The sequence below is a fragment of the Lottia gigantea genome (genome assembly GCF_000327385.1).
Source record: "Lottia gigantea unplaced genomic scaffold LOTGIsca_45, whole genome shotgun sequence".
Taxonomy (NCBI): Eukaryota; Metazoa; Mollusca; class Gastropoda; family Lottiidae; genus Lottia; species Lottia gigantea.
The window spans coordinates 308742-322188 of record NW_008709577.1 but is presented as its reverse complement, the minus strand read 5'-3'; the positions used below and the strand labels follow the sequence as shown (position 1 = coordinate 322188).

The 13447-nt window shown below is 32.1% G+C and overlaps 1 protein-coding gene across 1 annotated transcript; it reads left to right on the top strand.

Moving 5' to 3' along the window:
* Positions 1–4927: 4927 nt before the first annotated feature.
* LOTGIDRAFT_218109 (hypothetical protein) lies at positions 4928–12958 on the top strand (the record flags this gene model as incomplete). The annotated part of the gene is made up of 23 exons (XM_009060897.1): positions 4928–4997; positions 5195–5265; positions 5511–5580; positions 5927–6015; positions 6347–6463; positions 6675–6788; positions 7205–7287; positions 7412–7553; positions 7744–7848; positions 8062–8128; positions 8258–8376; positions 8593–8633; positions 8915–9086; positions 9453–9483; positions 9655–9796; positions 10177–10260; positions 10561–10642; positions 11074–11186; positions 11590–11722; positions 11882–11961; positions 12303–12381; positions 12516–12595; positions 12856–12958. The coding sequence occupies exons 1-23, from the start codon at positions 4961–4963 to the stop codon at positions 12956–12958; spliced, it is 2154 nt and encodes a 717-aa protein (XP_009059145.1). The 5' UTR covers positions 4928–4960.
* Between the last annotated feature and the right edge of the window lie 489 nt (positions 12959–13447).

Here is a 13447-nt window from a genome sequence, read left to right as displayed (position 1 = left end):
CCAAACCTTTGCATCAGTTCCTCTGGGAACGGCATTGGTTGACGATGATCTTCAAGCAGGTCGTTAATACCCACTGAGTAGTCACCACAGATCCGCAACTTAGTCTTCAAATTGCCAGAAGTAGGGGTTTTACGAATTGGTACAACTGGTGTTCCGTATTCGTTGAACTGGACAGGTTTCCAGACTCCTTTGGCGATGCCTTCTTCATAACCCTTAGCCAAGTCATCTCGAAGAGCAAATGGAACAGGGCTTGCTTTGTGAAAGATTGGTTTCGCATCAGACTTGAACTTTACCTCTAGTTCGAAATCCTTGAGACATCCCAGTTCATCCTTGAAGAGATCTGGGAATTCATCACACAATTTGTGGTAATCTCGTTGCAAGGCAGCATAAGGCTTGTTAGAGGTCTCTGAATGTGTAGTTGAAACATCCTCACTCTTGACTTGACTCTCTATGCTCCTCAGTCCTAAAGCATTGTCCGCAGAAATTCCTAAACTCTGGATAGCGATGCGTCCTAGCAAATACAAATCTGGAATCTTGATGACAATGTAGGGAATTGAGCTCTGGTTGCCAGTCACTGCATCCTTGGTTTGGCTCATGAAAGTTCCCAGCACTGGCAGGTCGTGCTTGCTTGTAGACTCGTAACGGTGTCTGACATCTTCCAGCTCCGGTTTTCCAAGTTGTCTCCATACCGGCAAAGATATGAAATTGCCTGTTGTGGCAGTGTCCAGTTCCATGATGAACTGACGGTCCTGGATTTGGATAGGTACATCCAACTTTGGAGTTTCTTGGGAAACTTCACATAGGATAGCTTAGACGATCTCTGCATTTGTGATCTTCCTCACGGAAGGCTGCGATCGATCGCGTTTCCCGTGCAGTTGTTTCTTTCTACAGACAGCTTCCAAGTGTCCTTGCTTGTCACAGTAATGGCATTTGGCTTCTTTGTAGGGACAGTCTATCACTTTGTGGGCCTTTGCACATCGGTAGCACTTCTTGGTCTGTGGAAGTCGACTGCTGTTGTTGTTTCTTGTGTGGACCCTTGTTCTTCTTCTGGTGCACTTTGTTGACGGGCTTGGTCTTGGAACCGTGGCAACCCTCGCCGCATCTTCGGTCTCTATGGCAACATCAATAGCTTTGGTGAACGTCAGTTCAGAATCTGTGATCTTGAACAGGGCCTTCAAGACAGCTTCATTGTTCACAGAGCATATGAATCTCTGTCGTAGAGCTTCATCCTGAGGGTCATTGATCGAAGTAAAGTCACAGGTAGCCGCGTCATCACGAATACGTTTCACCAGGCTTTCTTTGCATGTCGCTCCAGAATTTGAAACGTTCACGAACCACGAACAGTTTAGGGTCAAATTGTTCATTCATGTATGTAACAATTTCTTCCATCATCAACTCGTTGATGTCTTTTGGTGGAGTTTGCTGCGCTGCAAGGCTCGCCAGTTGTTTATAGAGGGCAACATTTTGGTTGGTTAGAAAAATCTGAGCCTTACGTTCGTCAGGCACTGCATTGGCCGCTATAAAAGTACAAAAACGAGACCAATAGTCGGGCCACAGTTCTGTCGTCGAATCAAATGCAGCAAATGGAGGAATGGCAGCAGACTGTGTATGAGGTAACAGGAAACCAGTAGGCTACTTGGAGGAAAGTTTTCGTCGCCGATGTGCACGCAAACATGCACTTTCATTGCTGTGTGTCTAAAAAAATTGGAGATTCTTAAGGTTCGTTTGCTAAACGAGACAAATTCAACAAAAACTTCAAAATCATAGCTTTGTTTATAGCGGGCGCCATTTTGTATGTTTGTGTTATTTTTCGCCTCCTCTGTCCGGAGAGCAGGTCTACTTTTAAATTTGGCCCAGTGAAAACAGTGCTGTGTAAACGGTACAGGCCGGACCGAGTACGGTTCACTTCAATTGAGCCAGTTTTTATGGCTGTCTAAACCATGGAGTCTATTAAAGCTCCTTGGTCTAAACGCGGCTATAGATGCTGTCCTATGATGGCCTGAATCACTAGAAATGGCATACAGTAGCCAGATAAAAATGTTTTCTAAATCACGAGGTTTGGAATATTTGTGATCAGATATATAGTGTTGTCTGAATCACTAATTTTGGAATAAAGTAGCCAGATATGAATTTTGTCTTAATCACGAAAATTTGAATAAAGTGATCAGATATTTACAGTGGTGTAACCTATTTTCGTGGAAATAAGGATTCAACACCGAATTTCGTCAAAGTTAAAAAAACAAAAAAAAAATTTTATGTCTTAGAAGTGTCCTCAGATATTCTACAAAATAATTAAAATTGGTTTATTTCGATTTTCTTAATGAATCCTTCACTTTGACCCATATTTCATGAGCAACCAACTCGGTAACGGCGGCAGAATGCGTCACCTATTTTCGTGTACGATGTTTGATCTATAAATAAGTCGAGAAAAACACGTTGTATGGATACCGGGTGGAATAATTAACTTCTCTTAGTATTTATCTTTAATATCAATTCATTATAACTAGTGACAATTCCTTCAAAGAACCACGATTTTAAAAAAAAAATTGTGACTGACAAAATAAGATACGTAGCGTGATTTATTGCTAAAAGTCAGTGAAATAACATAAGAATACGGTCCACTTTGTGTTCCGTAGAAATTTTCTTCTGACACGGAATCTGCTAGTTGATCACGTGACTTCATTCGTTGGACTACATTCTAGCAGACGACACTTGGAATTCCGATTACACCTTGGGATTATAAGGAAATTCGACCGATAAAAAATGGTGACGTTTGGTAATAACTGAAATCCGCCATTTTGTATTTGTCAAAGTATACATTAATACATTTTACCTTGCTTGAAACTACTGGATTCATTCTACTAACTGATATTGTAGAGAAAACCCATGTTTATCAAAACAAACTAATGCGGAGGTCGCGCAAGGTCGCTCATGTAAATTATTAATCCTTTCCGGAAATCCACGAATAATACGTTTCCACGAAATTAGGTTACTTGACTGTATATAAATGTTGTCTGAATCAATAGTACCGGTATTGAAATAAAATAGTGAGATATATAGGCCTAAATATTGTCTGAATCAAGAGATTTTGAATTAAGTGATTAGATATAGATGTCTAAATCACTGGAAATAGAATGGATTTAAAGTTATCAGATATGGAAAGTAACCAGATGTAGTCTGAATTATTTAAGAAGCTAACTTTGTTATTCCCCTTTACTTCATCTCGTGTTTAGGAAGTCTATAATGGTATAAAAGTAACATGGCGCATCGAAACTGTATTTTGTCATCGATATTTTCTTTTTCGCTTGTTACTCTGTGTATATGCGACCAAGTTTGTGATATTGCCAATGTACAAATAGAAAACGAAGATGGGAGTCGACACATGTTTGAATTAAAACGTGTACACCCACAGAAAGGAAGTCCTTGTGTATTGTGTTCAGCAAAGGGTGCTGGAATTAATTCATGGGAGATAACTCCTCTTAGTTTCAATGTTGTTTTGACACCTGGTGAAATAGTAAATGAATGTGGTAAATATCCCATAGGTTTACCATCAGCCCTGTAAGAGTATTAAATGTATGTCTGCGTGTATGGGTAGATTGAGTGTGGGGGAGCAGATGAAAGTCCATCTCTCCTTGTCTTCAAACTTTCAATCTTATTAAAATTAGAGCAGAACTTTCATTTGTTTCTATTTCATATTTACTGAACTACTCCATTAAGTTAGGATGTAACAACTCCTCTATATAACTTTCATCTGATTGATAATACCGCCAGCCGATTACATTTCTTCCCTCTCTGGCTCTGCTATTATGTGTGGCAAACATGAGGTGTATTCAGAGGAGCGCTGAGTCCACTGAAACTGAACATTGTGCCAAAACTTTGTTGAAACACACTTTGTTATTGGCTGATCAGACCAAACCAGTTTAATTTTATTGGTTAAAGCTGAGGTCATCAGGTTAGGCTAAATTTATCCAAACAAAGACATGACCAGGGAGTTGTTAGACCTTAATTTAAGTGGTTGAGTAATAAAAGATAATGAAAATACAAAACAAAAGAGAAAATTGTCAGCTATTTGATACACTTATTTCCTAGGCCTAAATCTACTTCTGCTAAATTTTACATTATATATTGGAAATGAAGGCGTAGGACTAGGCCTTATTATTATACCAAATGTGAATGACAGCTTATATGTTAGCTTATTGTTTTATTATTGTATTATTACAATGATTTATATATATATATATATATATATATATATATACAGAAAGTGTAGCTCTAAATTGATTATTCACAGAAAATGAACATCACAATTTACCAATGGGACTCTGTGCCCAACGATCACCAGATGAAGGATATTGTTCAAAGGAAGATAAAGATATTTCTGATTGTATCCATCAAGATCCTGAGGTACAATTTTTGTTTGTTTTATTGATATAGATAAGTTGGGTTTAACAGACATACTGCAAGTTATATTTGCATTGTATCTTAAAGGGGGTTTCAGCTTAACACTATATATTCTATACGTAATTTTGTTTGTATTTTAAATCACAACAACTACCTAAAACCTATGTGCTACATTTATCAATCTAAATAGTAGTCTAAAAGTTAGTCTCTTTTGTCTCTTCCTCATTGTTTATTTGGCCTATCAGTGAGAGCTGAAATCTGTTTTTGCTGTAATTTATTTTATTAATAACACTCTTCATCTGATTAAGAATCTTTTGCTCAATTTCTTATTTTGATAAATCTTAAGTGGTAGAGAGATAAACTTTCCACCATTAAGAAGGTTCAAAGGTATAGATGGCAAATTTATAATCAGGACATAATCAGGTTTAAGCAAAAAACTTAAGAGAGAAGTTAAAGGTTTGGTACTTAAATCAAATTTTGTAAATGAAAATTATAGCTTCTTATCATATTTTTTATGTAGGCATTAGCTAAAGTAATTTTTGAGAAAAAATTAGTTCCTATGGCGACAGGCAACAGCAATATTGACAAGAAGCTGGGTAAGTACAGGTCATTTCTTAACCGTAAGCTTTAAATTCTTGAGTAAAAGTCCAAGGCTCCACTATTTTGTGGAAGGCAGGGTATGTCCACTCTTTCCAACAACTGATACTACTTATTGACTGGGCTTGTCAACTCAGAATCTCTTTTACAGAGTCCCAATAACTTTTATTCATTATTTGGTATATCTTCTTTCTAGCCTTAGCTACAGTTTATCTAAACTCTGGAGCCTTTGAAAAAGCAATAACTATATACACTGAAATTTTAAATGTAAGTTTAGTAGATTAGTATTGATTCAATAATGATATTATAAAAGCAATAAACATCAATAAACTTTTAAACTTGATACCTAGACATCAACTAGAAAGATGTTAAATTACTGCAGCTCACTAATATCAAAAGACCTGCTGTCCTCTAAAAACGTCATCAATGGGACTACAAGAAATGTATAATTACTGTTTTGTTCATGTAAATATTTCTTTTTAAATTGATTTACTCTCATTGTATTGTTTCAGAAAAAGCCAAAGATAGTTGCTGCATATTATGGAAGAGGAGTGGCCTTCACTAGAAAGGGTTTATATGTGAGTTGATTATTTTAATACAGCTGATAATTCAAAACTTCAATGTTTAATTTTACTGTACTTTTGAAATATGCTGTCAATAGAGGGTATAATCCTCACAAAATACAATGCCTTTAAATTATTCCAGGATAGTCTGATTTCTTAATATTTGTACCAAAACTTCTAGTTTTAACTTTTCTTTTGGACTATGATATAAAGATTTCAAATAATTAATAAACAACAGTTTTATGGATGTAGACTTTTGTTTATTATTTGAACACAGCATTTCATTACACATACAGGTAACGTTCTCAATTGAGAACTGTATTATGATATATTTAAATAATGACTACCACTTATTTTACAGGTAGCAGAAAATGCTATTCAAGCTTTAGCAGACTTTACTCAAGCTATACAGAAAGATAAGAGAAAACCTGACAGTTATGAAAGAAGAGCTGAGGTAGATATATTCTCAAGTGTGCAACTGAATATTTGATTCTAGCGCATTAATGTAGAAATTCTTTTAAAAAATGATATTCTACAGGGTAATAACAATATAAAATACTTGTCAATAAAGTTATCAAATGAAAAATGTAAAATCTTTGTTGTAAAGATGAAAAATATGAAACTGTTACAGTGATGGGATCCAGAGCATTCTAAATGGCCAGTAAAAATTTGATTGATTTAGGTGTAGTTCATGAAACAAAATCAATTTGATGATACACACACAACAACCAGATCTTTCAGGGAAAGTGTTATGAATATTGAAAGCCCTTGCTTGAAATTTTCAGGTTTATATAAGCTTAGGTCAATATCAAGAAGCCTTTAATGATCTAACTACAGCCTTACAGAAAAGACCAACAGAGAAAATATATTTTATGAGAGGGGTCATCAGTTTATTATTAGAGGTACTTTAAATGTTCTATTAATGAGACCAAAAGGATTTTTTTTCATTTAGTTTTTATTGGAACCTGATTGTTCAATGAATGAATATGCAAGAAGAATTTTTTTTATTATTTCAATATGATTTTGATCACTTTTTCAATCCTAGTTCTAAAAAGGATAAAAAATATTCAGATTTAGTATATAGGCTACTACTATTAAACTATTCTATTTTAGGATTTTGGTAGTGCTGAAGAAGATTTCCGCCGTAATTTAGAATCTGAAGGAGATATCCACATCATGTCATATTTTCATCTTGGTCTAGCATTATATTATAGAGGAAAAGTCAGGGTAGGTATGCAAGAGATATGACCTTAGTATGCACAATGTAATTTTTATAAGCGTTTTAAGGATAATTACTTCGTTTTATGGATTTGTCGGATTTGGAATGTATATACTATAGGCACTGGGTATGTCCAAAGATGAATATATACTCTAATTGGCCAAGGTAGTTTTTCTTTAATAGGAATGTAAATTTAGAATCTATATAATAGTGCACTGCTTATATCCGACATCATATCGGTCATGTTTGTTATTGTTTGAATCAGAAATAGATACATATCAAATTCATACAAATATCATTTTCATTGAGATGAAAAAAATTGAAGATGAATAGTATGAAATCAACTGTATCACTGTTTATAGTGTGTAAGATGTATATAGGAACAGCAGAGTTATCTCCCTTATATTTTCCTCATTATTTACAGAATGCTATAGAAGTTTTTAAAGAAGTATTGAAATTGAAACCTGATCATATTGATGCCTGTACAAGTTTAGCTCAAGCTTTCAGGTAAGTTTAGGAGAATCTTTAACAAAGTTATATGAATGATAGATCTTGAAAGAAAAGGATGATCAAAGATTTATCTTTTCTTTTTTGATTTTCTCGAAAGTTCTGATGTTGATGTTTATTTCAGGGAGTTAGGAAATTTAAAAGCGGCTAATACAAGATTTAATCAATCTTTAATGATGAATCCAGAACATATATTAAGTATACAGTTACATGGTTCTATGTTATATAATAGTGGTCAGCCTGTCCAAGCTCTTCATGATTTTCAGGTACAAAATTTACTTATTTACTAACATTGAATCAGATTTTGGATTTAGGGACTTTAATATCTGTTGGTAACACTTTAGGTTCATAAACCAAAAATAACTTTGGGTTAATTTACCAAACTTAAAGGAAGAAAAAATATCTTTTAGAAAACGACTGCTATATATTTACTAGTTCTATTTATTTATATTTTAGAAATGTATTAAATTGGACACCAATAACATACATTGTCAGTATATGGAAGCCTTATCATATATGACACTAGGAAAGTTTTATGAAGGAGTAAAGGCATCAGCAAAAGTATGTATTTTACAATCTATTTTTTCTTGTTATAATTTATCTCAAATGACATATAAGTATGTTTTAGATCCAAAATATCTCAGAAGAACTTTTATTTCCAGTATGTATTATATATTCATTAATGTTGGAGGATATTTCTAAACCAGTCAGTAAAACCATTGTCTTTATGAACTGTAGGTGTTGTACTTTTTTTTTAATTGCATTATATTACAGGTTATTGTTAAAAATATAACACCTATTAAAATGACTTCAGAATTTTTAAAGGCACAGTATCTTAAAGGTAGGATATTTATTTTGGGTCACTATTAGCTATATTTATCGTTGTAATTCAATTTGTTTTATTAATGATGACATTTTTCCCCAGGTCAATTTCAATGTTCCAACAAGTCATTTCCAATCTTTATTTCAGAATATGGTCGTTATCTACACTCTAAATTAGAGACACAGCTAAAACATTTTAAACCAGAATCTGATTTAGATCCTGAATTTAAAGAAAACTGGATAAAAAATTTACCCTTTAAATTTAAAGTGAGTATAACTTCAAAGACAGAAATTGATGGAGTGAAAAATAGTATTGAGAAAACATTATATGTGATTATTCAGTTTCACCTATTGGGATGGGACAGGAGTTGATCATAGCATCAAAGAAGTCATTGTAAATATATTTTTAGGACTAAAGTAAGAGGCTAAATGAAAATAGGATAGATATTAAAGGTTGATTATTTTGAAAATAATGTATTTCAGAAAAGTTACAAAGAACAACCTGGATTACAACCAGAAATAAGGTAATATTTCATCATATTATTCTCGTGACTACCTACATGACATTTGTATTCAAATTATTATATGATAAATATATATATAATATGGATATATATTTTTTTCAAATTTTCATCATGCCATACCACTTGAGAGAAATTGCTTTTTGGGATAGTGACATAGTAATCAATATTTTATGAAATTTCATAGAAACTGCAGTAAATGTGAGTGATGAACTACAAGCTATGAGTGTCCCTGTCCACTTTGAACTGTACTAATGTAAATTAAATTTTGTATTGTATTTCAGTGATATAAAAGAACATAATATAAGTGACTATACAGCTGATGTCAGAAATCTCATTTGTAAAGCTGTTAAAGTTGGTTCTTATACACAAGTTAATACGGATGGTTTTACACCAAATAACAGACTCAATTTAGCTATGGGTTTAGCATCTTTACATATAGCTCAATATTTAGAGGTATGTATGTAATTAAATTTTAATCACCAATACTTTTTGGATCAAATTTCTGGAATATATTTATATTTTATCCTTAAGAATATTTCATCATCAGCAAATTATTTCAAAGTTTAGTGAATAATTGAATTCTTACCTGGAGTATTAAAAAATAATTTATAGTTTTTTTCCAACATTTATTAAAAGGGTAAAGTCATTTAATAGTTGATTATGGGTTGATAAAGCTTAATTTCAGCTATCCATAACAACCAATTTGAATTGCAGTAGAACCAAACTCCTTGATTCTGAGAAGTACTATTGACAACAGATATTGAGCTCTATCAATTAATAAAACAAATATTTAAGCAAAATATTTCTCCTTCATTTCAGAAAAAATGGAAATCATTAAAAAATGGTAAAGGTAAGAATATTGGAATAGAAGTAAATATTATGATAGAAATAAGTGTTCCAGAGAGGCAAGCATAAAGAGTGGTATTTTTGCTCCTTTTACAGAAAGTAAAGGTTGAAAACTTTTGAATATGACAATGTAATTATAAATGTTTATAAACTGATAGTGTAAAATTATTTACAGAAAGACTGGATTGGCAAGATTTGTTCAATATAGCAGTACAATATAGACGCCTAGTTGATCCAGAACAACCAGTATTTTGGGTTGATACAATGCCTGAATTTCGTACTACAGATGGAGTAAGATCAGATATTAATTTTGTAAGGTAATTATATTTAGTCATGTTCACTTGTTGACTATTATAAGATTATATATTTTAAAATCTCTTGTAAGTTACATTAACTGGCAATACCTAATGAGGCACCAAACAGTAGAATAGTATTCTATTAACACTATATCAAGAGACCCTATTGCTGCATTGTCTGCTTCCTGGGAAAATTTCCCTCATGGCACCCTGCATGGCGTTGTCTGTCTTCATTAGCCCACAAGGTGCAGAAAAACAGGACGTAAAACTCCATTCATTTCATTTTTGCATTGTCTGCTTGTGAGGTAACCATGTTAGAAAAGACAAACTTGTTATTAATATTTAAAGTTAACATTCATTTTATTATATTTTATATACTATACTATGTCATATATTTACAGGGGTTCAGTTTTAAATTTACGTGTAATGCAGTATTATGATTTGGTGTTTAAACTGGCTAAAACAATGTTAGAACATTATACAGGGTATGTATATCTTATTAATATCAATAAATTAAAAACTTTTAAATCTGAAATAACTCTACGCATAGGGAGCTTACCACTCATACAGATAAGACTAGAATGTAATAGCATCACTTAATAGGCAGGAGGCCAGTACTAGATACACTATTTATGACTGAGAAAAGGCTATAAAACAGAAAAAAATAAAAAACCCTGGGTTGTTTTGGTCATGATTTATGACGCAAGTTTAACTGTTTGAATTTATAATGCATCAACTTATAAAAAGAAAAGATTGAATTATTATGAAATATTTATCATCTATAGAGATGAAGCTATAGTATATTCTGGCCTACATGAAGATGTTTCCAGTGCTAAAACTTGTGATGATTTATTAATGATAGCTAGAGTAAGTTAAACTTTCTTTTATCATATATCAAAGCTCACAGTTTTATTATGTTATATATTTTGTTTTTACGTAATTTTTTCAAAATAGTTTGATACTAACAGATAAAGTTGTCTAACTATTTATTTCTCTCAATGTCTTTTATTAATTTGAATACTACATTCTATAGTGGAGCCATGATATTTTTGCACATCAGGGTCTGATTCAAAACATAAACATGAGCAGTCCACTACTTTTAGGTACTTCTAGGTAGTTTAAGTAGTAATAGACAGAATAATCTTGTGTTTTTAGTTTCAATTTCCACTAATTGTTCCCAAAAATAAAGTGGATTGCTCATGTTTATGTCTTGAATTGGACCTGGAAATGCAAAAGTATATCTGCTCAGCCAAAGATACTATTTTCATGCCTGATTTATGGGTATTTATTTCTTTTAGAAAAGACAAATAAATCCACATGGTTTTCTGGTATCAACACAAGTACCAAGTACTTCTAAATCTAAAGAAGATAAAAGATTAGATGGCTCTATTTTAGTTCTGTCAAAAGATATGTAAGTAGTAATATCTTCTATGTACTGTGAAAGTGGAGAATAATGTGATTATCTGCATCTGATTTTATCGAATAAGAAAGCAAAAACATGTTAAAAAACATTTTTTGTACAGAAACTTAAAAGAAAGTAGGTTCACAAGGATCTTTTCTAAGAGCTGGTCCTTGGCCAAACCTCTTGACATTAATGTTTCCTGGATTATTTGAACCCTTTTTTAGGAATAATAGGGAAAGATTACTTATTCAAGGTGCTCAGACTTTTACACACCAATCAAGATTAAAACCAACGACCACCATTTGTTTGATGTAACCAAGCAAATGATGTCATATAAAGTTTCTGTTACAGCATTAAAGTAATTTAAAATAATGTTCCTTGTGACATTTTATTCTTAGATGTTTTCTTGTAGGAATGATCGAGTAATATTTGCCCTAAATACTGCGAACAATGTAGGTAGAATGGAAGATTATTCTTTAGAGTTGGATTTTATTTTTAATCAACTTCAAGAAGAAATGAAAAGGACAGGTTCTAATAAAATAACAGTGAGTCCGTTTCTTTCTTTTCATGATAAAATCTATTCTACTGAATAACAATGTTCATAGCAGGATTTTTCTGAAAATAATATTATTTCATATGGCAATTGGATTTCTGATGTAATTGATATAAATTCAAGATTAATATTTTTATCTTGTATTTTACAGGATGTAGATTCTATTTTAAATATGGTGTTATCATTAATGTATTATTTCTATAACTTGGTACCATTAACAAGAGGTTCCAGGTAGGAATCAAAATATTTTACTAGTTATAAAGAACTTCAGGACGAATTCCCAAACATCTATATTCAACTTTTGATGACTGCTTACAAAAGGAATAAAATTCTGAGTAATGTTCTTGTCCATGGTAGATTAGATCCCCTTTCATTAACTCCCTGAAACAATCGCTTTACATTTCTGAATTATTTGTTTATCTTGTAAATCTCTCCAGAAGTAGGAAAATTGATGTATTCCAATGCTGTAATTTATCTTGGACACCTTTCTTTAGCATTTAGTATTTTTCATTATCATTGACCAACAATTAATATTCTAATAATCTAGTAATCATAATTTATTATTATAACAGTGTAGTAGCTTATACAGTTGGGTTAGGTATAATGATGTCTGTAGGAAGACAAGTTACTGGTAAAATTCCTAGTGGAAAGGTAAATGAATTTTTAGATTAGTTCTTTACACAGAGTAAATTTATCAGAATAAATGTTAAAAGTTTAGTTTATAAATATCGTACATCAGCAGTGCATGTTGACTATCTGCTAACCATATCATGTTATTTGTCTAGTTATTAGATTTAGAAGCTATGTTAGCAGGAGCACCAGATGCCTTTATACTTGTAACTAAACAATGGATGAATATAAAAAAGTAAGATTTGTAGTTTTTAACTGAATTAGAATAGCATGCAAAATTTTTTAAGAAAGAACTATGAAATTATGAATTAATAGCAATTTTAAATAACACGATAAAAATTCATGAAGTTTACATCTTTTAATGTTTGATTTCAGATAACAGTCAACATACTTCACATTCTGCACTGTTAGTCTTAATATGAAATTAATAAACTATTTTCAACATTATTTTCTGTTGAGGTGAAGTGATATTTATTTTGCTTTTTTTATTTTCAGAAATAGTACATCAACTTTAAGTTACCCTAGAGTGAGTGAAGTATTTCCTACAGTTCGAAGTATTTTAGAAGTTTTGACTGTACATACTACAGCTTGTTCCTAATATTAGTATCAGATTTATAGCCTAAAGTTTAAAAGACAAGTTTAATTTGTACAGATATTGTTCTATGCTGAGATTATTAAAAGTTTATAACTCAGAAATGACCATAACACTATTTATAACACTATGATAACACTATTATACTATTAAATGTGTGTTTACAAGTGGACTCACAGTCTTCTGTCCAGTTCTAATACCTTTAATATTAATAATACAACATATATGTATCCCAATATGTGACATTCTTCATTCTTCCATTTTTATGCAAAATTTTATCTCTTCAATGGATAAGAGACACTTCTATTTTGGACAGACTGAGCTAAAACATGTGCAAATCGAACAAGCAATATCTATGCATATTACACTTGCCCTGAAACATTCTGAATCTCTCTATTATAAACCTCTGACCCACAGCAATTCATGGACCTATCACCCACCTATCCTAGATATAATCAGGTTGTTTTAACATTATTTTCATTCCAAAGATATTGT